The sequence below is a fragment of the Tamandua tetradactyla genome, chromosome 2 (genome assembly GCF_023851605.1).
Source record: "Tamandua tetradactyla isolate mTamTet1 chromosome 2, mTamTet1.pri, whole genome shotgun sequence".
Classification (NCBI taxonomy): domain Eukaryota; kingdom Metazoa; phylum Chordata; class Mammalia; order Pilosa; family Myrmecophagidae; genus Tamandua; species Tamandua tetradactyla.
Genome location: NC_135328.1, coordinates 51,484,000 through 51,509,325, shown reverse-complemented (window position 1 = coordinate 51,509,325; position 25,326 = coordinate 51,484,000). Strand labels below are relative to the sequence as shown.

General features: G+C 41.5%; 2 protein-coding genes across 11 annotated transcripts in view; one reads left to right on the top strand and one right to left on the bottom strand.

Annotated features, from left to right (window-relative positions):
* DYNC2I2 (dynein 2 intermediate chain 2) overlaps positions 1–23,999 on the top strand; it is a 59,284-nt gene extending 35,285 nt beyond the window's left edge. Inside the window, exons 3-9 of one of the 2 annotated variants that reach the window (XM_077146568.1) lie at positions 19,900–20,009; positions 20,559–20,716; positions 21,317–21,426; positions 21,938–22,105; positions 22,393–22,625; positions 22,983–23,140; positions 23,590–23,999. In XM_077146568.1, coding sequence (XP_077002683.1) covers positions 19,900–20,009; positions 20,559–20,716; positions 21,317–21,426; positions 21,938–22,105; positions 22,393–22,625; positions 22,983–23,140; positions 23,590–23,828 — 1,176 coding nt within the window. In that variant the 3' untranslated portion in view covers positions 23,829–23,999. Of the gene's footprint in view, positions 1–19,899; positions 20,010–20,546; positions 20,717–21,316; positions 21,427–21,937; positions 22,106–22,392; positions 22,626–22,982; positions 23,141–23,589 lie in introns of both variants that reach the window. The other variant, XM_077146566.1, reaches the window with a different exon arrangement.
* The window catches only part of SPTAN1 (spectrin alpha, non-erythrocytic 1), a 97,617-nt gene continuing 96,278 nt past the window's right edge, over positions 23,988–25,326 (bottom strand). For all 9 annotated transcript variants that reach the window (XM_077146491.1, XM_077146518.1, XM_077146507.1 and 6 more), the window contains 3 exons: positions 25,146–25,292; positions 24,909–25,056; positions 23,988–24,472 (listed from right to left, as the gene is read on the bottom strand). In XM_077146491.1, the coding sequence (XP_077002606.1) occupies positions 24,347–24,472; positions 24,909–25,056; positions 25,146–25,292 (421 nt within the window). In that variant the 3' untranslated portion in view covers positions 23,988–24,346. The remainder of the gene's footprint in view (positions 24,473–24,908; positions 25,057–25,145; positions 25,293–25,326) is intronic.

The following is a 25,326-nucleotide window of genomic DNA, read 5'->3' as shown; positions in this document are numbered from 1 at the left end:
ACTGTCCTGTGGAGCCTCTTATCACTGTGCTTTTCTAATCCTGCCCACCAGGTGGGGTTTATCAGCTCACAGCTCCCCACTGGTGTAGAGTGGTAAAGTGTCTTTAATCCTCAACCACTTGAACTGGATCCCACCCACCCCCACCCACCCCTACCCCCATTTAGGGAATTACCTCCTTCACTTGACTTGCTACTTTGACTCTCAAATCTGTCTTAACTCCACCCTTGCCTGAGGCTTTCTCTAATGATCTACTTAGAATACTCAAAAAAAAGAAAAGAAAAGAAAGAAAAAAGGGCAGAAAAAAAGAGATAGAAAAAACAATTAAAATTCCTTTTTAGAGCCAGTCCCCTTCACCCAAGGGCACCAGTTGGGAGCCAGAGTTGGTACCTGGCTCTATAAGGGTTACAGCCGTTTTGTAGTATTGTGAACTTGTCTGACTCCAGAAGCCTCTCTTTCTTCTTTTTTTTTTTTTTTCATCAGCCCCTTTTCCTCTGTGCTGGGAGCATGGGACCTTGGAGTTACTTTCCTGCCTTCTCTGGTTTTTTTTTTTTTCAGATTTTTTTTTTTAGAAATCATTCCATTCTACAAATGCAATCAGTAATTCTTAATATCATCACATAGATGTATGATCATTATTTCTTAGTACATTTGCATCAATTAAGAAAAAGAAATAGCAAGACAACAGAAAAAAATAAAATTATAATATAGAGAAAAAATAAAAATAAAAAATATATATAAAACAGAACAAACAAACAAACAAAAAACTATAGCTCAGATGCAGCTTCATTCAGTGTTTTAACATAATTACATTGCAATTAGGTAGCATTGTGCTGTCCATTTTTGAGTTTTTGTATCTAGTCCTGTTGCACAGTCTGTATCCCTTCAGCTCCAATTACCCATTATCTTACCCTATTTCTAACTCCTGATGGTCTCTGTTACCAATGACATATTCCAAGTTTATTCTCTAATATCGGTTCACATCATTGGGACCATACAGTATTTGTCCTTTAGTTTTTGGCTAGTCTCACTCAGCATAATGTTCTCTAGGTCCATCCATATTATTACATGCTTCATAAGTTCATTCTGTCTTAAAGCTGCATAATACTCCATCGTATGTATATACCGCAGTTTGTTTAGCCACTCGTCTGTTGATGGACATTTTGGCTGTTTCCATCTCTTTGCAATTGTAAATAATGCTGCTATAAACATTGGTGTACAAATGTCCGTTTGTGTCTTTGCTCTTAAGTCTTTTCAGTAGATACCTAGCAATGGTATTGCTGGGACGTATGGCAATTCTATATTCAGTTTTTTGAGGAACCGCCAAACTGCCTTCCACAGTGGTTGCACCATTTGACATTCCCACCAACAGTGGATAAGTGTGCCTCTTTCTCCACATCCTCTCCAGCACTTGTCATTTTCTGTTTTGTTGATAATGGCCATTCTGGTGGGTGTGAGATGATATCTCATTGTGGTTTTGATTTGCATTTCTCTAATGGCCAGGGACATTGAGCATCTCTTCATGTGCCTTTTGGCCATTTGTATTTCCTCTTCTGAGAGGTGTCTGTTCAAGTCTTTTTCCCATTTTGTAATTGGATTGGCTGTCTTTTTGTTGTTGAGTTGGACAATCTCTTTATAAATTCTGGATACTAGACCTTTATCTGATATGTTGTTTCCAAATATTGTCTCCCATTGTGTAGGCTGTCTTTCTACTTTCTTTTTTTTTTCTTGATGAAGTTCTTTGATGCACAAAAGTGTTTAATTTTTAAGAGCTCCCATTTCTTTCTTTCTTTCTTCAGTGCTCTTGCTTTGGGTTTAAGGTCCATAAAACCGCCTCCAGTTGTAAGATTCATAAGATATCTCCCTACATTTTCCTCTAACTGTTTTATGGTCTTAGACCTAATGTTTAGATTTTTAATCCATTTTGAGTTAACTTTTGTATAGGGTGTGAGATATGGGTCCTCTTTCGTTCTTTTACATATGGATATCCAGTTCTCTAGGCACCATTTATTGAAGAGACTGTTCTGTCCAGGTGAATTGGCTTGACTGCCTTATCAAAGATCAAATGTCCATAGATGAGAGGGTCTATATCTGAGCACTCTATTCGATTCCATTGGTCGATATATCTATCTTTGTGTCAATACCATATTGTTTTGACCACTGTGGCTTCATAATATGCCTTAAAGTCCGGCAGCGTGAGACCTCCAGCTTCGTTTTCTTCCCTCAAGATACTTTTAGCAATTCGGGGCACCCTGCCCTTCCAGATAAATTTGCTTATTGGTTTTTCTATTTCCGAAAAATAAGTTGTTGGGATTTTTTTTTTATTAATTAACGGAAAAAAAGAAATTAACCCAACATTTAGAAATCATACCATTCTACATATGCAATAAGTAATTCTTAACATCGTCACATAGATGCATGATCATCGTTTCTTAGTACATCTGCATCAGTTTGGAAGAACTAGCAACACAACAGAAAAAGATATAGAATGTTAATATAGAGAAAAAAAATAAAAATAATAATAGTAAAAAAAAATAAAAAAACAAAAAAAACAACCAGACAGACAAAAACAAACAAAAAACAAAACAAAACAACAACAACAAAAAAAACCTATAGCTCAGATGCAGCTTCATTCAGTGTTTTAACATGATTACTTTACAATTAGGTATTATTGTGTTGTACATTTTTGAGTTTTTGTATCTAGTCCTGTTGCACAGTCTGTATCCCTTCAGCTCCAATTACCCATTATCTTACCCTGTTTCTTTTTTTTTTTTTTTTTTTTTTTATTAACGGAAAGAAAAAAAAGAAATTAACACAACATTTAGAAATCATACCATTCTACATATGCACTCAGTAATTCTTAACATCATCACATAGATGCATGATCATTGTTTCTTAGTACATTTGCATCAGTTTAGAGGAACTAGCAACACAACAGAAAAAGATATAAAATGTCAATATAAAGAAAAGAAATAAAAGTAGTAGTAATAGTAAAAAACAACAACAACAAACAAACCAACAAGCAAACAAAAACAAAAAAAAACCCTATAGCTCAGATGCAGCTTCATTCAGTATTTTAACATGATTACTTTACAATTAGGTATTATCGTGCTGTCCATTTTTGAGTTTTTGTATCTAGTCCTGTTGCACAATCTGTATCCCTTCAGCTTCAATTACCCATTGTCTTACCCTGTTTCTAACTCCTGCTGAACTCTGTTACCAATGACATATTTCAAGTTTATTCTCGAATGTCCGTTCACAACAGTGGGACCATACAGTATTTGTCCTTTAGTTTTTGGCTGGATTCACTCAGCATAATATTCTCTAGGTCCATCCATGTTATTACATGGTTCACAAGTTTATCTTGTCTTAAAGCTGCATAATATTCCATCGTATGTATATACCACAGTTTGTTTAGCCACTCGTCTGTTGATGGACATTTTGGCTGTTTCCATCTCTTTGCAATTGTAAATAACACTGCTATAAACATTGGTGTGCAAATGTCCGTTTGTGTCTTTGCCCTTAAGTCCTTTGAGTAGATTCCCAGCAATGGTATTGCTGGGTTGTATGGCAATTCTATATTCAGCTTTTTGAGGAACCGCCAAACTGCCTTCCACAGTGGTTGCACCCTTTGACATTCCCACCAACAGTGGATAAGTGTGCCTCTTTCTCCACATCCTCTCCAGCACTTGTCATTTTCTGTTTTGTTGATAATGGTCATTCTGGTGGGTGTGAGATGATATCTCATTGTGGTTTTGATTTGCATTTCTCTAATGGCCAGGGACATTGAGCATCTCTTCATGTGCCTTTTGGCCATTTGTATTTCCTCTTCTGAGAGGTGTCTGTTCAAGTCTTTTTCCCATTTTGTAATTGGGTTGGCTGTCTTTTTGTTGTTGAGTTGAACAATCTCTTTATGAATTCTGGATACTAGACCTTTATCTGATATGTTGTTTCCAAATATTGTCTCCCATTGTGTAGGCTGTCTTTCTACTTTCTTGATGAAGTTCTTTGATGCACAAAAGTGTTTAATTTTGAGGAGCTCCCATTTATTTATTTCCTTCTTCAGTGCTCTTGCTTTAGGTTTAAGGTCCATAAAACCGCCTCCAATTGTAAGTTTCATAAGATATCTCCCTACATTTTCCTCTAACTGTTTTATGGTCTTAGACCTAATGTTTAGATCTTTAATCCATTTTGAGTTAACTTTTGTATAGGGTGTGAGATATGGGTCCTCTTTCGTTCTTTTACATATGGATATCCAGTTCTCTAGGCACCATTTATTGAAGAGACTGTTCTGTCCCAGGTGAGTTGGCTTGACTGCCTTATCAAAGATCAAATGTCCATAGATGAGAGGGTCTATATCTGAGCACTCTATTCGATTCCATTGGTCGATATATCTATCTTTATGCCAATACCATGCTGTTTTGACCACTGTGGCTTCATAATATGCTTTAAAGTCAGGCAGTGCGAGACCTCCAGCTTCGTTTTTTTTCCTCAAGATGTTTTTAGCAATTCGGGGCACCCTGCCCTTTCAGATAAATTTGCTTATTGGTTTTTCTATTTCTGAAAAATAAGGTCTTGGGATTTTGAATGGTATTGCATTGAATCTGTAAATCAATTTAGGTACGATTGACATTTTAACTGTATTTAGTCTTCCAATCCATGAACACGGTATGCCCTTCCATCTATTTAGGTCTTCTGTGATTTCTTTTAACAGTTTTTTGTAGTTTTCTTTATATAGTTTTTTTGTCTCTTTAGTTAAATTCATTCCTAGGTATTTTATTCTTGTAGTTGCAATTGTAAATGGGATTCATTTCTTGATTTCCCCCTCAGCTTGTTTATTACTAGTGTATAGAAATGCTACAGATTTTTGAATGTTGATCTTGTAACCTGCTACTTTACTGTACTCATTTATTAACTCTAGTAGTTTTGTTGTGGATTTTTCCGGGTTTTCGACGTATAGTATCATATCATCTGCAAACAGTGATAGTTGTACTTCTTCCTTTCCAATTTTGATGCCTTGTATTTCTTTTTCTTGTCTAATTGCTCTGGCTAGAACCTCCAACACAATGTTGAATAATAGTGGTGATATTGGACATCCTTGTCTTGTTTCTGATCTTAGAGGGAAAGTTTTCAATTTTTCCCCATTGAGGATGATATTAGCTGTGGGTTTTTCATATATTCCCTCTATCATTTCAAGGAAGTTCCCTTGTATTCCTATCTTTTGAAGTGTTTTCAAGAGGAAAGGATGTTGAATCTTGTCAAATGCCTTCTCTGCATCAATTGAGATGATCATGTGATTTTTCTGCTTTGATTTGTTGATATGGTGTATTACATTAATTGATTTTCTTCTGTTGAACCATCCTTGCATACCTGGAATGAATCCTACTTGGTCATGATGTATAATTCTTTTAATGTGTTGTTGGATACGATTTGCTAGAATTTTATTGAGGATTTTTGCATCTATATTCATTAGAGAGATTGGTCTATAGTTTTCTTTTTTTGTAATATCTTTGCCTGGTTTTGGTATGAGGGTGATGTTGGCTTCATAGAATGAATTAGGTAGCTTTCCCTCCACTTCGATGTTTTTGAAGAGTTTGAGCAGGGTTGGTACTAATTCTTTCTGGAATGTTTGGTAGAATTCACATGTGAAGCCGTCTGGTCCTGGACTTTTCTTTTTGGGAAGCTTTTGAATGACTGATTCAGTTTCTTTACTTGTGATTGGTTTGTTGAGGTCATCTATTTCTTCTTGAGTCAAAGTTGGTTATTCATGTCTTTACAGGAACCCGTCCATTTCATCTAAATTGTTGTATTTATTAGCGTAAAGTTGTTCATAGTATCCTGTTATTGCCTCCTTTATTTCTGTGAGGTCAGTAGTTATGTCTCCTTCCATTTCTGATCTTATTTATTTGCATCCTCTCTCTTCTTCTTTTTGTCAATCTTGATAAGGGCCCATCAATCTTATTGATTTTCTCATAGAACCAACTTCTGATCTTATTGATTTTCTCTCTTGTTTTCAATTTCATTTATTTCTGCTCTGATCTTTGTTATTTCTTTCCTTTTGCTTGCTTTGGGATTAGTTTGCTGTTCTTTCTCCAGTTCTTCCAAGTGCATTTGCCTTTTTTTCTTTTCTGATATAGGCATTTAGGGCAATAAATTTCCCTCTTAGCACTGCCTTTGCTGTGTCCCATAAGTTTTGATACGTTGTGTTTTCATTTTCATTCGCCTCGAGGTATTTACTAATTTCTCTTGCAATTTCTTCTTTGACCCACTCATTGTTTAAGAGTGTGTTGTTGAGCCTCCACGTATTTGTGGATTTTCTGGCACTCCGCCTATTATTGATTTCCAACTTCATTCCTTTATGATCCGAGAAAGTGTTGTGTATGATTTCAATCTTTTTAAATTTGTTAAGACTTGCTTTGTGACCCAGCATATAGTCTACCTTTGAGAATGATCCATGAGCACTTGAGAAAAAGGTGTATCCTGCTGTTGTGGGATGTAATGTCCTATAAATGTCTGTTAAGTCTAGCTCATTTATAGTAATATTCAGATTCTCTATTTCTTTATTGATCCTCTGTCTAGATGTTCTGTCCATTGATGAGAGTGGGGAATTGAAGTCTCCAACTATTATGGTAGATGTGTCTATTTCCCTTTTCAGTGTTTCCAGTGTATTCCTTACGTATTTTGGGGCATTCTGGTTCGGCGCGTAAATATTTATGATTGTTATGTCTTCTTGTTTAATTGTTCCTTTTATTAGTATATAGTGTCCTTCTTTGTCTCTTTTAACTGTTTTACATTTGAAGTCTAATTTGTTGGATATTAGTATAGCCACTCCTGCTCTTTTCTGGTTGTTATTTGCATGAAATATCTTTCCCAACCTTTCACTTTCAACCTATGTTTATCTTTGGGTCTAAGATGTGTTTCCTGTAGACGGCATATAGAAGGATCCTGTTTTTTAATCCATTCTGCCAATCTATGTCTTTTGATTGGGGAATTCAGTCCATTAACATTTAGTGTTATTACTGTTTGGATAATATTTTCCTCTACCATTTTGCCTTTTGTATTATGTATAGCATATCTGACTTTCCTTCTTTCTACACTCTTCTCCATACCTCTCTCTTCTGTCTTTTCGTATCTGACTCTAGTGCTCCCTTTAGTATTTCTTGCAGAGCTGGTCTCTTGGTCACAAATTCTCTCAGTGACTTTTTGTCTGAAAATGTTTTAATTTCTCCCTCATTTTTGAAGGACAATTTTTTTGGATATAGGAGTCTTGGTTGGCAGTTTTTCTCTTTTAGTAAATTAAATATATCATCCCACTGTCTTCTAGCCTCCATGGTTTCTGCTGAGAAGTCTACACATAGTCTTTATGGGTTTCCCTTGTATGTGATAGATTGTTTTTCTCTTGCTGCTTTCATGATCCTCTATTTCTTTTTGACCTCTGACATTCTAGCTAGTAAGGGTCTTGGAGAAGGCCTATTTTGGTCTAATCTCTTTGGGGTGCGCTGCACTTCTTGGATCTGTAAATTTAGGTCTTTCATAAGAGTTGGGAAGTTTTCAGTGATAATTTCTTCCATTAGTTTTTCTCCTCCTTTTACCTTCTCTTCTCCTTCTGGGAAACCCACAACACGTATATTTGTACGGTTAATATTGTCCTTGAATTCCCTGATACCCTGTTCAAATTTTTGCATTCTTTTCCCAATAGTTTCTGTTTCTTTTGGAATTCAGATGTTTCATCCTCCAAATTACTAATTCTATCTTCTGTCTCTTTAAAGCTATCATTGTGGGTATCTATTGTTTTTTCCATCTCTTCTACTTTATCCTTCACTTCCAGAAGTTCTGTGATTTGTTTTTTCAGTTTTTCTATTTCTTCTTTTTGTTCAGCCCATGTCTTCTTCATGTCCTACCTCAATTTATCGATTTCGTTTTTGAAGAGGTTTTCCATTTCTGTTCGTATATTCAGCATTAGTTGTCTCAGCTCCTGTATCTCATTTGAACTATTGGTTTGTTCCTTTGACTGGGCCATGTTTTCAATTTTTTGAGCGTGATCTGTTATCTTCTGCTGGCGTCTAAGCATTTAGTCAGATTTCCCTGGGTGCTGGACCCAACAGTTTGGAAGATTTTTCTATGAAATCTCTGGGATCTGTTTTTCTTATCCTGCCCAGTAGGTTGCGCTCGTGGCACACATTTGTCTGCGGGTCCCACCAGTAAAAGGTGCTGTGGGTCCTTTTGCTTTGGAAAACTCTCGCCGTCGGTGAGGTTCACCAGCCCAAGCGGCTTGGAAGTGTGCCAGCCGGCCCAGGGTCCGAACGCGGGGAGGGTCGCCGGCCGCCGCAGCCCGGGTGAGCGCCCGTCCGAATTTCCTAGTCGGCCCGGGGCGCCAAGCGTGGTGGGAGGACCCCAGCCGCCGTGGGCCGCCCGGGAGAGTGCACCGTTCCCGGGGAGTCACGTACTTGGAAGGGGCCTCCCCCGTCACCGCTCTCCACGGCCTGGGGATTTCCGATCCAATTCTCTCAGTTTGTCCGGGGGTCGCGCGTGGTGTGGGCGCCAGCCGCCGTGGCTTGAGGGGACTGCCTGTCCAATTCTCCCAGCCAGCCTGGGAAGGGGGAAGGGAGGAATACCGGCCGCTTGCCGCCCTGCCCGGTGAAGCCCGCGCCCCTCGGCGATCTCACCGGAGCGGGTTCTCTCAGCCAGTCAGCCGTTCCAGGATGGGGTACGCTGTCTTTTTGATCTCTGTTGTGGCTCTGGGAGCTGTTCTGTATCGTTTCTACTCCCCTAGTAGCTGTTCTGGAGGAGGAACTAAGATCCGCGCGTCTTACTAAGCCGCCATCTTCTGCGGAAGTCTCAGTTGTTGGGATTTTGATTGGTATTGCATTGATTCTGTAAATCAATTTAGGTAAAATTGACATCTTAACTATATTTAGTCTTCCAATCCATGTACACGGTATGCCCTTCCATCTATTTAGGTCTTCTGTGATTTCTTTTAACAGTTTTTTGTAGTTTTCTTTGTATAGGTCTTTTGTCTCTTTAGTTAAATTTATTCCTAAGTATTAGTTACAATTGTAAATGGAATTCGTTTCTTGATTTCCCCCTCAGCTTGTTCATTGCTATTGTATAGAAACACTACAGATTTTTGAATGTTGATCTTGTAAGCTGCTACTTTGCTGTACTCATTTATTAACTCTAGTAGTTTTGTTGTGGATTTTTCCAGGTTTTCGATGTATAGTATCATATCGTGTGCAAACAGTGATAGTTTTACTTCTTCCTTTCCAATTTTGATGCCTTGTATTTCTTTTTCTTGTCTAATTGCTCTGGCTCGAACCTCCAACTCGATGTTGAATAATAGTGGTGATAATGGACATCCTTGTCTTGTTCCTGATCTTAGGGGGAAAGTTTTCAATTTTTTCCCATTGAGAACGATATTAGCTGTGGGTTTTTCATATATTCCCTCTATCATTTCAAGGAAGTTCCCTTGTATTCCTATCCTTTGAAGTGTTTTCAAGAGGAAAGGATGTTGAATCTTGTCAAATGCCTTCTCTGCATCAATTGAGATGATCATGTGATTTTTCTGCTTTGATTTGTTGATATGGTGTATTACATTAATTGATTTTCTTCTGTTGAACCATCCTTGCATACCTGGGATGAATCCTACTTGGTCATGATATATGATTCTTTTAATGTGTTGGAGGATTCGATTTGATATAATTTTGTTGAGGATTTTTGCATCTATATTCATTAGAGAGATTGGTCTGTAGTTTGCTTTTTTTGTAGTATCTTTGCCTGGTTTTGGTATGAGGGTGATGTTGGCTTCATAGAATGAATTAGGTAGCTTTCCCTCCACTTCGATGTTTTTGAAGAGTTTGAGCAGGGTTGGTACTAATTCTTTCTGGAATGTTTGGTAGAATTCACATGTGAAGCTGTCTGGTCCTGAACTTTTCTTTTTGGGAAGCTTTTGAATGACTGATTCAATTTGTTTACTTGTGATTGATTTGTTCAGGTCGTCTATTCTTGAGTCAAAGTCGGTTTTTCATGCCTTTCTAGGAACTTGTCCATTTCATCTACATTGTTATATTTATTAGCGTAAAGTTGTTCATAGTATCCTGTTATTACCTCCTTTATTTCTGTGAGGTCAGTGGTTATGTTTCCTCTTCCATTTCTGATCTTATTTATTTGCGTCCTCTCTCTTCTGTTTGTCCATCTTGTTAAGGGCCCATCAGTCTTATTGATTTTCTCATAGAACCAACTTCTGGTCTTATTGATTTTCTCTATTGTTTTCATGTTCTCAATTTCATTTATTTCTGCTCTAATCTTTGTTATTTCTTTCCTTTTGCTTGCTTTGGTGTTAGTGTGCTGTTCTTTCTCCAGTTCTTCCAAGTGGACAGTTAATTCCTGAATTTTTGCCTTTTCTTCTTTTCTGATATAGGCATTTAGGGCAATAAATTTCCCTGTTAGCACTGCCTTTGCTGCATCCCATAGGTGTTGATATGTTGTGTTTTCATTTTCATTTGTCTCGAGATATTTACTAATTCCTCTTGTAATTTCTTCCTTGACCCACTGGTTGTTTAGGAGTGTGTTGTAGAGCCTCCACGTATTTGTGAATTTTCTTGCACTCCGCCTTATTGATTTCCAACTTTATTCCTTTATGATGCAAGAAAGTGTTGTGTATGATTTCAATCTTTTTAAATTTGTTGAGACTTGCTTTGTGACCCAGTATATGGTCTGTGTTTGAGAATGATCCATGAGCACTTGACAAAAAGTTGTATCCTGCTGTTGTGGGGTGTAATGTCCTATAAATGTCTGTTAAGTCTTGCTCATTTATTGTAATATTCAAATTCTCTGTTTCTTTCTTGATCCTCTGTCTAGATGTTCTGTCCATTGATGAGAGTGGCGAATTGAAGTCTCCAACTATTATGGTAGATGTGTCTATTTCTCTTTTCAGTGATTGTAGTGTATTCCTTACGTATTTTGGGGCTTTCTGATTCGGTGCGTAAATATTTATGATTGTTATGTCTTCTTGTTTAATTGTTCCTTTTATTAGTAGATAGTATCCTTCTTTGTCTCTTTTAACTGTTTTACATTTGAAGTCTAATTTGTTGGATATTAGTGTAGCTACTCCTGCTCTTTTCTGGTTGTTATTTGCATGAAATATCTTTTCCCAACCTTTCACTTTCAACCTATGTTTATCTTTGGGTCTAAGGTGTGTTTCCTGTAGACAGCATATGGAAGGATCCTGTTTTTTAATCCATTCTGCCAATCTATGTCTTTTGATTGGGGAATTCAGTCCATTAACATTTAGTGTTATTACTGTTTGGGTAATACTTTCCTCTACCATTTTGGCTTTTGTATATATATATCATATCTGATTTTCCTTCTTTCTACACTCTTCTCCATACCTCTCTCTTCTGTCTTTTTGTATCTGACTCTAGTGCTCCCTTTAGTATTTCTTGCAGAGCTGGTCTCTTGGTCACAAATTCTCTCAGTGACTTTTTGTCTGAAAATGTTTTAATTTCTCCCTCATTTTTGAAGGACAATTTTGCTGGGTATAGAATTCTTGGTTGGCAGTTTTTCTCTTTCAGTAATTTAAATATATCATCCCACTGTCTTCTAGCTTCCATGGTTTCTGCTGAGAAGTCTACACATAGTCTTATTGGGTTTCCCTTGCATGTGATGGATTGTTTTTCTCTTGCTGCTTTCAAGATCTTCTCTTTCTCTTTGACCTCTGACATTCTAACTAGTAAGTGTCTTGGAGAATGCCTATTTGGATCTATTCTCTTTGGGGTGCGCTGCACTTCTTGGATCTGTAATTTTAGGTCTTTCATAAGAGTTGGGAAATTTTCAGTGATAATTTCTTCCATTAGTTTTTTCCTCCTTTTCCCTTCTCTTCTCCTTCTGAGACACCCACAACATGTTTATTTGTGCGCTTCATATTATCATTCAATTTCCTAAGCCCCTGCTCAAATTTTTCCATTCTTTTCCCTATAGTTTCTGTTCTTTTTGGATTTCAGATCTTCCATCTTCCAGTTCACTAATTCTAGCCTTTGTCTCTTTAAATCTACCATTGTAGGTTTCCATTGTTTTTTTCATCTCTTCTACTGTGTCTTTCATTCCCATAAGTTCTGTGATTTGTTTTTTCAGACTTTCCATTTCTTCCATTTGTTGATCCCATGCCTTCTTCATGTCCTCCCTCAATTTATTGATTTGGTTTTTGAAGAGGTTTTACATTTCTGTTCGTATATTCAGAATTAGTTGTCTCAGCTCCTGTATCTCATTTGAGCTATTGGTTTGTTCCTTTGACTGGGCCATATCTTCAATTTTCCTGGTGTGATTTGTTATTTTTTGCTGGCGTCTGGGCATTTAATTAGATTTCCCTGAGTGTGGGACCCAGCAGATTGAAAGACTTTCCTGTGAAGTCTCTGGGCTCTGTTTTTCTTATCCTGCCCAGTATGTGGTGCTTGTCTGTCTGCGGGTCCCACCAGTAAAAGATGTTGTGGTTCTTTAACTTTGGAAGACTGTCACTGCTGAGTGTGTGGTGGAGACAGAGGAAAGGTTGTAGGTTGGTTTTAATGGCTTCAAATTGTGAAGTCCTGGGATCTGAATTCCTTCGGAGAGGGATTCCACCTGAGTGTGTTTCACCCCTCCCGCAGGGAAGGTTCAGGTGGTAGAGAGCCCTGAAAGCAGCCTGTTTCTGCGTTTGGGGCTGTTGCAACCTGTGTAATCCCAGCGCTGAGTCCAGAGGCAACAAAGCCTCCGTAGAAACAGCCACATGAGGCTCTGTTTCGCCCCCTTTCCTCTTTTTCAGTTAGCCCAATAGGCGACTTCCGCCTTGATCAGTTTCGCCTGAGCTGAGGGCCTATTTTTAGTAGTCAGAAGTTGTTCATTAATGCCACTATTGGTGTTAGGTTGGGCTCAGTCTCTACTACTGTTGGAGACTCTTTCCTTTCCCTCCAGGAAGTCGCCTGTTCGGAAGGGGCGCTGACCGCCGCGGCTTCGGGGACTGCTGTTCAGAGGCTCCCAGCTGGCCCGTGAAGCTGCGCGTGGGGGGAGGGGCTCCGGTCACCGGCTGCCGTGGCTTGGGAAACTGCTGATCCGAGGCTCCCAGCCGGCCCGGGAAGCCATGTGTGGGAGGGCCGCCGCGGCTTGGGGAACCGCTGACCCGAGGCTCCCAGCTGGCCCTGGAAGCTGCGTGTGTGGAAGGGGCTCCGGTCGCCGGCCACTGCGGCTTGGGAAACTGCCGATCCGAGGCTCCCAGCTGGCCCGGGAAACCGCGTTTGGGGAAGGGGCACCGGCTGCCGTGGCTTGGGGAACCGCCGATCTGAAGCCCCCAGCAGGCCCGGGAAGGAGGGAGTGAGGGGCTCCAGCCGCCAGCCGCTGCGGCCCGGGGAAGTGCGCGCCTCTCGGGGACCTCACCAGAGCGGAGTCTCTTAGCTGGTCCAGCCATTCCAGAATGGGGTACACTGTGTGTCTGCTCTCAGTCGTGGCTCCGGGAGCTGTTCTGTACTGTTTATAGTTCTTTATTAGTTCTTCTGGAGGAGGAACTAATACCCGCATGCCTTACTAAGCCGCCATCTTCTCCGGAAGCCCTCTCTGGTTTTATTTGTGCTTGGAGCTTATACTCAGCAGTCCAAATGTTTTAATTTTTTAATTTTTTAAACTTTTTTTATTAATTAAAAAAATTAACAAACAAAACATGAAGATATCATTCCATTCTACATGTACAATCAGTAATTCTTAATATCATCACATAGTTGCATATTCATCATTTCTTAGAACATTTGGATCGATTTAGAAAAAAAAATAAAATGATAGCAGAGAAAAAAAGATTATATACCATACCCATTACCCCTTGCTTTCATTTACCACTATTTCAAACTGAATTTATTTAACATTTGTTACCCCTATTATTTATTTTTATTCCATATGTACTACTCTTCTGTTGATACAGTATCTGAAAGGAGCATCAGACACAAGGTTTTCACATTCACAGAGTCTCATTGTGAAAGCTATATCATTGTTCAATCATCATCAAGAAACATGGCTACTGGAACAGAGCTCTACATTTTCAAGCAGTTCCCTCCAGCTTCTACACTACATCTTGAACAACAAGGTGATATCTACTTAATATATAAGAATAACCTCCAGGATAACCTCTCAACTCTGTTTGAAATCTCTCAGCCATTGACACTTAGTCTCATTTCACTCTTCCCCCTTTTGGTCGAGAAGGTTCTCTCAATCCCTTGATGTGATCTCATTGATCACTAGCATTTCAAAGTAAATTTATTTTAACATTTGTTCCCCCTATTATTTATTTTTATTCCATATGTTCTACTCTTCTGTTGATATAGTAGCTAAAAGGAGCATCAGACATAAGGTTTTCACATTCAAAGATTCTCATTGTGAATGCTATATCATTGTTCAATCATCATCAAGAAACATGGCTACTGGAACCCAGCACTACATTTTCAGGCAATTCCCTCCAGCCTCTCCACTACATCTTGAACAACAAGGTGATATCTACTTAATGCATAAGAATATCCTCCAGGATGACCTCTCGACTCTGTTTGGAATCTCTCAGCCATTGACACTTTGTCTCATTTCACTCTTCCCTCTTTTGATCTAGAAGGCTTTCTCAATCCCTTGATGTTGATTTTCAGCTCATTCTAAGATTTCTGTCCCACGTTGCCACGAAAGTCCACACCCTTGGTAGTCATGTCCCACGTAGACATGGGGAGGGTGGTGCGATTGTTTGTTGTGTTGGCTGGAGAGAGAGGCCACATCTGAGCAACAAAAGAAGCTCTCTTGGGGGTGACTCTTAGGCCTAAATTTTAAGTAGACTTGAGCTATCCTTTGTGGGGTTAATAAGTTTGATATGAACAGCCCTCTCCAAAATACTTTATGTTAAACTTTTATGGCACAGTTTTAGAACATTTTTTTTTCCACCCTAAAAAGCAAACCCATTAGCATCTCCTCTCTCCCCACCCCTGACATCTACTAATTTACTTTCTCACTGGATTTGTCTATCCCAGATGTTTCATATGAAAAAAAATCATTCAATATGTGGTCTTTCGTGATTGACTTCTTTTAGTTAGTATAAGTCCCTGTTATGGCATGTATCACAACTTCATTCCTTTTTATTGCTGAGTCATATTCCATCATATGGACATGCCACATTTTTTAAATCCACATATTTATTGATGGAGATTTGGGTTATTTCCACCTTTTGATTTAGGGAAAATGCTCCTGAGAACATTGGTGTACAAGTCTTTACATTGAAAGACGTTTTCAGTTCTCTTGAGTGTGCTCCCGGGCACAGGACTAGGCACACCCTAGGCCTAGGAGTGGAGTGGCTGGGTCAGGAAATAACTCCATGTTAACCATTTTTAGGAAGTGCCAAGCTTTTTTTCCAAAGTGGCTATACCATTTTACATTCTCACTAGCAGTGTATGAGGGTTCCCATGGAGTAGTTTTTTTTATGGATTTTAGATTTTTTCCATTGAGTAGCTGTTTGCCTGAGGTTATAAGATCGAAAAGTATGAACATTAAAAAAAATTTTTATTAATAAAACCAATCAACATATAATATGAACATTCTTATTTTCATTATATAGTTGTGTATCATCTTCATGATCATTTCTTAGAACATTTGCATCAATTCAGAAAAAGAAATAAAAGGAAAAGAGAAAAAAATTCATACATACCAAATCCCTTACCCCTCCCTTTCATTGATCACTAGCATTTCAATCTACTAAATTTATTTTAATGTTTGTTCCCTCTATTATTTATTTATTTTTAATCCATATGTTTTATTCATCTGTCCATAAGGTAGATAAAAGTAGCATCAGACACAAGGTTTTCACAATCACACAATCACATTGTGAAAGCTCTGTCATTATACAATCATCTTCAAGAAACATGGCTACTGGAACACAGTGCTACATTTACAGGCAGTTCCCTCCAGCCTCTCTGTTACACCTTAACTAAAAAGGTGGTATCTATTTAATGTGTAAGAATAGCCTCCAGGCTAACCTCTCGACTCTGTTTGGAATCTCTCAGCCATTGACACTTTGTCTCATTTCTCTCTTCCCCCTTTCGGTCACGAAGGTTTTCTCAATCCCTTGGTGAGTCTCAGTTCATTCTAGAATTTCTTTCTCAAGTTGCCAGGAAGGTCCACACCCCTCGGAGTCGTGTCTCACGTACACAGGGGAAGAGCAGTGAGTTTGCTTGTTCTCTTGGCTGGAGAGAGAGACCACATCTGAGCAACAAAAGAGGTTCTCTTGGGGTGAATCTTAGGCCTAATTTTAAGTAGGTTTGATCTATCTTTTGTAGGGTTAAGTTTCATATGAACAAACCCTAAGATGGGGGCTCAGCCTATTGTGTTGGTTGTCCCCACTGCTTGTGAGAATATCAAGAATTCTTCACTTAGGGAAGCTCAATTTTCCCCCTTTCTCACCATTCCGCAAAGGGGACTTTGCAAATACTTATGTCCTCTGAGTAGATACCTAGGAATGGTATTGCTGGGTCGTATGGCAATTCTATACTTAGCTTCCTGAGGAACCACCCAGCTGCTTTCCACAGTTATTATACCATTTTACATTCCCACCACTAGTGGATAAGTGTGCCTCTTTCTCCTCATCCTCTCCAGTGCTTGTTGTTTTCTGTTTTATTGATAATGGCCATTCTAGTGGATGTGAGATAATATCTCATTGTAGTTTTTTTTAAATTAAGTAATTAATTTTTTTAAAACACCAAAAAACACCAAACAAACCTAAACATTCTTAACTTTTGATCATTCCATTTTACATATATAATCAGTAACTCACAGTATCATCACATAGTTGCATATTCATCATCATGATCATTTCTTGGAACATTTGCATCAATTCAGAAAAAGAAATAAAAAGAAAACAGAAAAAAATTCATACATACCAAATCCCTTACACCTCCCTTTCATTGATCACTAGCATTTCAAACTAAATTTATTTTAACATTTGTTCCCCCTATTGTTTATGTTTTTTATTCCATGTGTTCTACTTGTCTGTTGACAAGGTAGATAAAAGGAGCATCAGACACAAGGTTTTCGCAATCACACAGTCACATTGTGAAAGCTATATCATTATACAATCATCTTCAAGAAACATGGCTACTGGAACACAGCTCTACATTTTCAGGCAGTTCCCTCCAGCCTCTCCACTACATCTTGACTAACAAAGTGATATCTATTTAATGTGTAAGAATAACCTCCAGGATAACCTCTTGACTCTGTTTGGAATCTCTCAGCCATTGACACTTTATTTTGTCTCATTTCACTCTTCCCACTTTTGTTCGAGAATGTTTTCTCAATCCCTTGATACTGAATCTCAGCTCATTCTAGGGGTTTTCTCAATACCTGACGTTGAGTCTCAGCTCATTGTAGGATTTCTGTCCCACGTTGCCAGGAAGGTCCACACCCCTGGGAGTCACATCCCATGTAGACAGGGGGAGGGTGGTGAGTTTGCCAAAGCAATAAGCTGAGCCCCCAATCTTGGGGTTTGTTCATATGAAACTTAACCCCGCAATGGATAGGCTAACCCTACTTAAAATTAGGCCGAAGAGTCACCCCCAAGAGAACCTCTTCTGTTGCTCAGATGTGGCCTCTCTCTCCTCCAGTCAACAGTTTGTGCCCCCAGCCCTACTCGCTCTATCATTCTCACATTCAGCTTCATTCAGTGTTCTAACATTATTGTATTACAGTTAGGTAGTATTGTGCTATCCATTTCTGAGTTTTTACATTCAGTCCTGTTGCACAATCTATATCCCTTCAGCTCCAGTCACCCAATATCTTAACCCTATTTCTATATCCTGATGATCTCTGTTACCAACAAAATTCTCCAAGTTTATTCACTGTCAGTTCTTATCAGTGAGACCATACAGTATTTATCCTTTTGTTTCTGGCTAATCTCACTCAGCGTAATGTCCTTAAGGTCCGTCCATGTTGTTACGTACTTCATAACTTTATTCTGTCTTATAGCTGCATAATATTCCATAGTATGTATGTACCACACTTTGTTTAGCCACTCATCTGTTGATGGACATTTTGGCTGTTTCCATCTCTTCGCAATTGTAAATAATCCTGCTATAAACATTGGTGTGCAAATGTCCGTTTGTTTCCTTGCCCTCATGTCCTCTGAGTAGATACCTAGCAATGGTGTTGCTGGATCATATGGCAATTCTATATTTAGCTTTTTGAGGAACCACCAAACTGCCTTGTACAGCAGTTGTACCATTTGACATTTCATACCAACAGTAGAAACACTACAAATTTTTGAGTGTTGATCTTGTAACTCGCCAGATTTCTGTACTCATTTATTAGCTCTAGTAGTTTTGCTGTGGATTTTTTTTAGGTTTTCAACATATAGTATCATATCATCTGCAAACCAGTGTGAGTTTTACTTCTTCCTTTCTGATTTTGATGCGTTGTATTTCTTTTTCTTGTCTTATTGCTCTGGCTAGAACTTCCAACACAATGTTGAGTAACAGTGGTGATAGTGGACATCCTTGTCTTGTTCCTGATCTTAGGGGGAATGTTTTCAGTTTTTCCCCATTGAGGATGATGTTAGCTGTGGGTTTTTCATATATTCCCTTTATCATGTTGAGGAAGTTCCCTTCTATTCCTATCCTTTGAAGTGTTTTCAATAGGAAATGATGTTGAATTTTGTCAGATGCCTTTTCTGCATCAATCGAGATGATTATGTAGTTTTTCTGCTTTGATTTGTAGATATGGTGTATTGCATTAATTGATTTTCTTATGTTGAACCATCCTTGCATAGCTGGGATGAATCCTACTTGGTCATGGTGTATAATTCTTTTAATATGCTGTTGGATTCGATTTGCAAGAATTTTGTGGAGGATTTTTGCATCTATATTCATGAGAGATTGGTCTGTAGTTTTCTTTTTTTATAATATCTTTGTCTGGCTTTGGTATGGGGGTGATGTTGGCTTCGTAGAATGAGTTAGGTAGCTTTCCCTCCTCTTCAATGTTTTTGAAGAGTTTGAGCAGGATTGGTACTAATTCTTTCTGGAATGTTTGGTAGAATTCACATGTGAAGCCATCTGGTCCTGGACTTCTCTTTTTGGGAAGCTTTTGAATGACTGATTCAATTTCTTTATTTGTGATTGGTTTTTTGAGGTCATCTGTTTCTTCTCGAGTCAGTGTTGATTGTTCATGACTTTCTAGGGAGTTATCCCTTTCATCTACATTGTTGAGTTTATTAGCATAAAGTTGTTCATAGTATTCTCTCATTTCTTCCTTTATTTCTGTGGGGTCAGTGGTATGTCTCCTCTTTCATTTCTGATTTTATTTATTTACATCCTCTCTTTTCTTTTTGTCAACCTAAGGGTCCATCAGTCTTACTGATTTTCTCATAGAACCAACTTCTGGTTTTGTTGATTTTCTCAATTGTTTTCATGTTCTGCTGGAGGACGAACTAAATCCCACTCTTCACTAAGCCTTCATCTTGGCCCCTCTCCCCAGGTATGAACTTTTTAAGGTAAGTTTTGACCTGCACTGCATAGTACCACTTGGAAAATTGTGCTGATCCCCTCGTTGTTACTAGCATTTTCAGCCCTTCTCATTTGCTGCTTCAGTTGCTATAGGCTGAGGAAATAAGTGCCAAAGCTTTTGAAATTGTGTATAGAACATATGTGAGACAAGGACACAGCTCTGTTCTGGAGTCTGTGTCTGTCCTTCTCTGTTAAAGCCTTTCCTTCTGGGTTCCAGGAGTATCCTTATGTGGGAGATATTAGAATGAAGCCTCCATATTTTCCATTAGGGCTGGGCTTTGGTCTGCCCAAGACTGTGTGTGGTTTTCTGTCAGGTGCCATGAGCCAACTAAAGGGTGGTTCTTGGGGCTTAAGGGTGGCCTGTCTCTTGCAGGTGTCTTGCCTGCACACCCTGTGCTACCCTCCAGCCCAAGCACAGGGCCTGCATGTGACCAGCATCTCCTGGAATACCACTGGCTCTGTGGTGGCCTGTGCCTATGGTCGGTGAGTGGCAGTAGGGTACGGAGGTGAAATGATGGGAGACCCTTAGACTAAGCATTAAGGAGGCTTGTTTTGATCCTTATCTGGGCCTCTGTCTCCTTATCTGCAGTGAAGGGTTAACCCAGAGAACTTGGTCATTTGGGGAGTCTCTGTCTTCTCAGGGCTGCCTGGGCAGGGTTAGCAAAGGATTAGGGAAAGAGCAAGGGTGGGAGGGCCTGAGACCCCAGGACTCCTGGTGCCCACCTGCCAGCATGGGACACTGAAACCTGGGCCTTTCTCATATTCTCCTCGAGTCATTTCCCTGTTCCTTGATGCAACAGGGTTCCTCCTCCCTACCCAATGCATGAACCCATCCTTGGTTTTTGGGGACCCCCTTTCCAGAGAAAGTCATGCCCTTGGGGTACCGCCTCGATGCCCACATACAGTGCCTAGGTGTGATTGGGTTTAGCCAGGGAAGAGGTGGGTTAGGTGTTAGGAACAAGGTAGGGAGAGGGCAGGTTGGCATGAAGCTCCTGGCCTAGGGGCTGTGCCATTAGGCAGGTCCTTGCGCAGACTGGATGACGGTGACTGGAGCACCTTGAAGTCCTTCGTGTGCACCTGGAACCTGGACAGACGAGGCCTGTGTCCCAGGCAGCCGTCAGCAGTGGTGGAGGTACCCAGTGCGGTCATGTGCCTGGCCTTCCACCCCATGCAGCCGTCCCACATTGCTGGTAAGTCTGACTCCCCCACCCCTCCACTTGCCATTGGCCTGACTCACTTCTTCTCAGAACCCTAAGGAAAGGGAAACACAAATTTCAGCTCGTCTCTGAGCACAACCAGGGCCAGGCTTACTTGGAGGCAGAGGGGAAGCAAGGCCTCTGAGCTCAGCTAGGCAGAGAAAATTAAATGGGTGCTTCTGGGAGTGGGAGCATGGAGGGAGAGGAAGTGGTGTCCTTAGCTGAGTCTCAAAAGGGAGTGGACAGAGATATGGCCTTGACAGAGGGGCAGTCTGGTCAAAGTAGACAGAAGCAGCAGGGAACCTACTGGTAGTGTGAAATGATTTTTGGGCAAAAGAGCAGATGAGGCTAGAGGGACTGATAGGGGCAGACCAGCCTGGCAATGGGATGGCAGGTTGATAGGTCATGGAGCAAAGAGGGATTGAGGTTGAGGCCTGGGGGCCAAGGACTTTTTCTTCTTAGGGGTGATTTTTTGGGAAGTGTCTCACTTTTTTTGGGCTTGGCTCACTGGGCAGGAGGGAGCAAATGCTTGGCCAGGATGGCAGGTTGTGGGCTGTGGGTAAGCCTCTGCCCAGGCCCACTTGTTCTCCACAGGGGGGCTGTACAGTGGCGAAGTGCTGGTGTGGGACATGAGCCGGCCTGATGACTCACTGCTCTGGCGCACAGGCCTTACGGACGACACCCACACAGATCCCGTTTACCAGGTCAGGGCAGTGGGGCTGGGTGGGATCTTTCCACCTCCTCTGTGAGTGGGACTTCATTGTCGTGGGCCTCACCCTAGAAGCAGAGTGGGAGAGAAGGCAGCCACTTGGCATAGTTGTGGGCCTGCTCTCCTAGGAATGTCACTGAGGAGTTGGCAGCTGGATAGCCTTTTGTATTCTTAACGCTCCATGGCCTGCGTCAGACCTCTCTGTCCCAGCAGGAACCACCCTGTGTCCACTCCCAGCCTCCTACATGGGAGTTGCAGTGAGTGGCTCCCAGTTGTCCAGATTTCTGCTGGCACTGGAATTCTAGGACTAGGGGAAGGACCTGAGAACCCTCCGTGACTGCACCCGATGGGTGAGGCTGCTCTTTCCCAGAATTCTCCCTTCTTTTTCTACAAGAGAAGGGGAGGGTAGAAGTGGATCCTGAGTCCCAGCCAAGGAAGATGTCTGATTTTGCTGAGGTCAGGCATCTCTGTTCTTAGATGTTGTCACTGTCACTCTTTTGTCCCAGGTGGCTTGGCTACCGGATCCCCAGCATAGCCACCGCTTCCAGTTGCTAAGTGTGGCCACCGACGGGAAGGTGCTGCTCTGGCAGGGGGTCGGGGTGGGCCAGCTGCAGCTTACGGAGGGCTTTGCCTTGGTTGTGCAGCAGCTCCCACGCAACACCAAGCTAAAAAAGGTATGCTGGGCGCTGTGCTGCTGTACCTGGAGACAGGTCCTGAAGGCAGCCCCTGGGCTGGGGGACTTTGGGGCTTGGAAGAGTCTGCTTCTCTGCATGAGTGAGCCTTGGTGGCAGGGAGTGGTGGGAAGGCAAGGGCACCAAGCCTCCCGGGTTGTTGTAGCCACTGTTGTCAGCTGGGTTGTGACCTTAGGGCCACAGCTTACGTTCCCATACATTGGCCTTGTTGGGACAGAGAGATCTGGAAGTCCCGTGGCTCTGACCCTAGTGCTGCTATTTCTCCACAGCCTACCCGGGGTGAGACTGAAGTGGGTGTCACGACTGTGGATTTCTCCAGCTTTGACCCCAGCCTTTTTGTTTTGGGCACTGAAGGCGGCTTCCCGCTCAAGTGTTCTCTAGCAGCAGAAGAGGCAGCCCTCACGCGGATGCCCAGCTCGGTGCCCCTGCGGGCACCTGCACAATTTACCTTCTCTCCCCATGGTGGTCCTATCTACTCTGTGAGCTGTTCCCCTTTCCACAGGTAAGAAAGGCCTGGAGCTCCTTTTTACCTCCATCAGCCAAAGCACCTCTGGGACAGGGAAAGGAGGTGTCCTCACAGCACAGATCTCTTGCCCAACAGGCCGCTCAACAGAAATGTTTAATGGGCCTATTGACTGTTTCTGAGTCTACATCTTCCCCATGTGAACTCTAGTATTTAGAGCTTTGGTGACTTGGCTGCAGGGAGTCTTTCCCTCTATATGGTGGAGGACAGACCCCAGGTTTAGGGGCCAAGGGAGGTGTTTTCACCAGCCTGACAGCCTGGAGTCTTTAGGGAATGTCCCAGGATGCCTGGCACTGATCCACATTCTTTGTTCTTCCTGGCCCCCATCCATTCCAGGAATCTCTTCCTGAGTGCAGGGACCGATGGCCATGTGCACCTCTACTCCATGCTGCAGGCCCAGCCCCTGACTTCGCTGCAGCTGTCCCACAAGTACCTGTTTGCCGTGCGCTGGTCTCCAGTGCGCCCCTTGGTTTTTGCAGCTGCTTCTGGGGAAGGTAAGAAATGGGACACCAGGCCTGGACCAATTTTAAGTTGTATTACGAGCTAGCATGTAATGGGAATTTTTCACATGGACCTAGGATGCCTCCTCTCCAGAAACCCAACTTCAAAAAACATAGTTGCATATATGGTAGACTGATTTTTTTTTTTTTTTAAAGACAGAGAGAAGGAAGGAAGGATAGAAGGAAGGAAGGAAGGAAGAAAGGGAAACATTTTTAAACATTTTCTTGTTTTATTGTATTCTGTTTCTCCGTTTTTGTTACATGGGCTGGGGCCGGGAATCGAACCGAGGTCCTCCGGCATAGCAGGCAAGCACTTTGCCCGCTGAGCCACCGCGGCCCGCCCTGATTTTTTTTTTTAAAGGTAGTATACATGGAACTAATTTAAGAGGCTCAGAGGCCACTATTTTAGGCCCCTCTTAATCCACAACTCTCTTTCCGTGAAGGGAATGTTCAGCTGTTTGATCTCCAGAAAAGCTCCCAGAAACCCAGAGTTTCTATCAAGCAAACCCAGGATGAAAGCCCTGTCTACTGTCTGGAATTTAACAGCCAACAGACTCAGCTTTTGGCTGCTGGTGATGCCAAGGGCATAGTGAAGATCTGGCAGCTTAGCACAGAGTTCACAGAACAAGGACCCCGGGAAGCAGAGGACTTGGACCAGCTGGCAACAGAGGTGGCCACCTGATATGCTCCTGCGGCTCAGCTTCCTTCAGTGGGGACGGGGCTGACAGGAATCGCTGAGGCCTTGGCTAGGTGGGAGTGGCCCCAAACACAGAGGCAACTGGTTATGAGCCTAGATCTATTGCGTGTATATATTTGATGTAAACCAAATGAAAATAAAAGGTTTAGGTAGAGAGTCAAGTCATTTATTTATCTTTTATGTGAAAAGAGAAATTTGGGAGAAGAAGGGAGAACAAGAAGGGAACTATCCAGCTTTTAGATTTTTCTGAAGGCAGAATGAAGGCAGTAGCTTCAAGACATTGCCCTGGGTCCCCACAGCAACATGGCAATTGTGATTGGACCAGAAGCGTTTTATTGAAGCACCATTTTCTACTAAGTTGTATCCCAAGCTAAGCAGTTTTAAGGTTAAACTGGAAAGTAACACTGTCTGGAATATTTTTCTTAAGAGCACAAACATGAACTGACATGCAGCAAGGCTGACAACAAGCAGTGTGGGGCCAAGCTAACCCTAAAAGCTGAGGATCAATTCACAAAGAGTGAGCGGGTAAATTCAATGTAGTCAAAAGCAGTGGGCAGTTCACGGCCCTTGCTGTCTACGTAGGGCTTCATGTGGGAGACGCAGTAGTCTGCTTGTTCCCGAGTCAGGTTCTGAGGGAAAAAGAAGGCACCTGTCAACTTAGCCACACCTACACCAAGGCAGGGATAGATGACCTGACTTCAAACATTTCTTAAATCCCATTTTCAAGAAGCTCTGCCTTAGGGAAGTAATACCAAGTACATGCTCAGAGTGTACAGTTTAATTGGGGTATCAAGGCAAATTCTACCAACAGTTTTGGGATTGTGGTCAATTACTGAGTTTCGCTTGTAAACGGGGAAAAATCTGACAGGGTAAGATTTGGAAGGATCAAGTAAGCTATGTGTTTTGAGTCTTACCCTGTGCTAGGTGCTTAAAACTGAAGATTTTCACTCTCTACCTGGCTCTGCCACTAGTTCAAAGGCAACTTTCAGCTTTATTTTTCAAAGGGACATCTTAACCTACCTCCCAAGCGACAAGGGAAGGTCTTAGATAACAGAGCTCACATACCTGGTATAACTCTTCCTTGGTCACATAAGGCTTTCCCTCAGAGCTGAGGGCCCGGAATGCGCTTTCAATCTCCTCACTGGACTTGACATTCTCAGTTTCACGGCTGATCATGAAAGCCATGTACTCTTGCAGGGAAACATGGCCATCCCTGAGAGATGGCAGAGAAACAAGCAGAGTGAGCAGGGAAGAAAGACTGATGCCAAAAGCAGAAGTTTCAATACCTTCCCTGAAGCTCACCTGTTTGGATCTACAGTATCCAGGATTGCCTCAAACTCGGGGTCAGGTTCCCCTTCCTCCACCATGGGTAGGTCATAGCCCAGGGAGCGGAGGCAGGATTTGAACTCCTGGTGGTTCAGTCTGCCAGACTTGTCCTTGTCGAAGTGTCTGCAGCACAAAACCAAGGGCTGCTCAGCACACG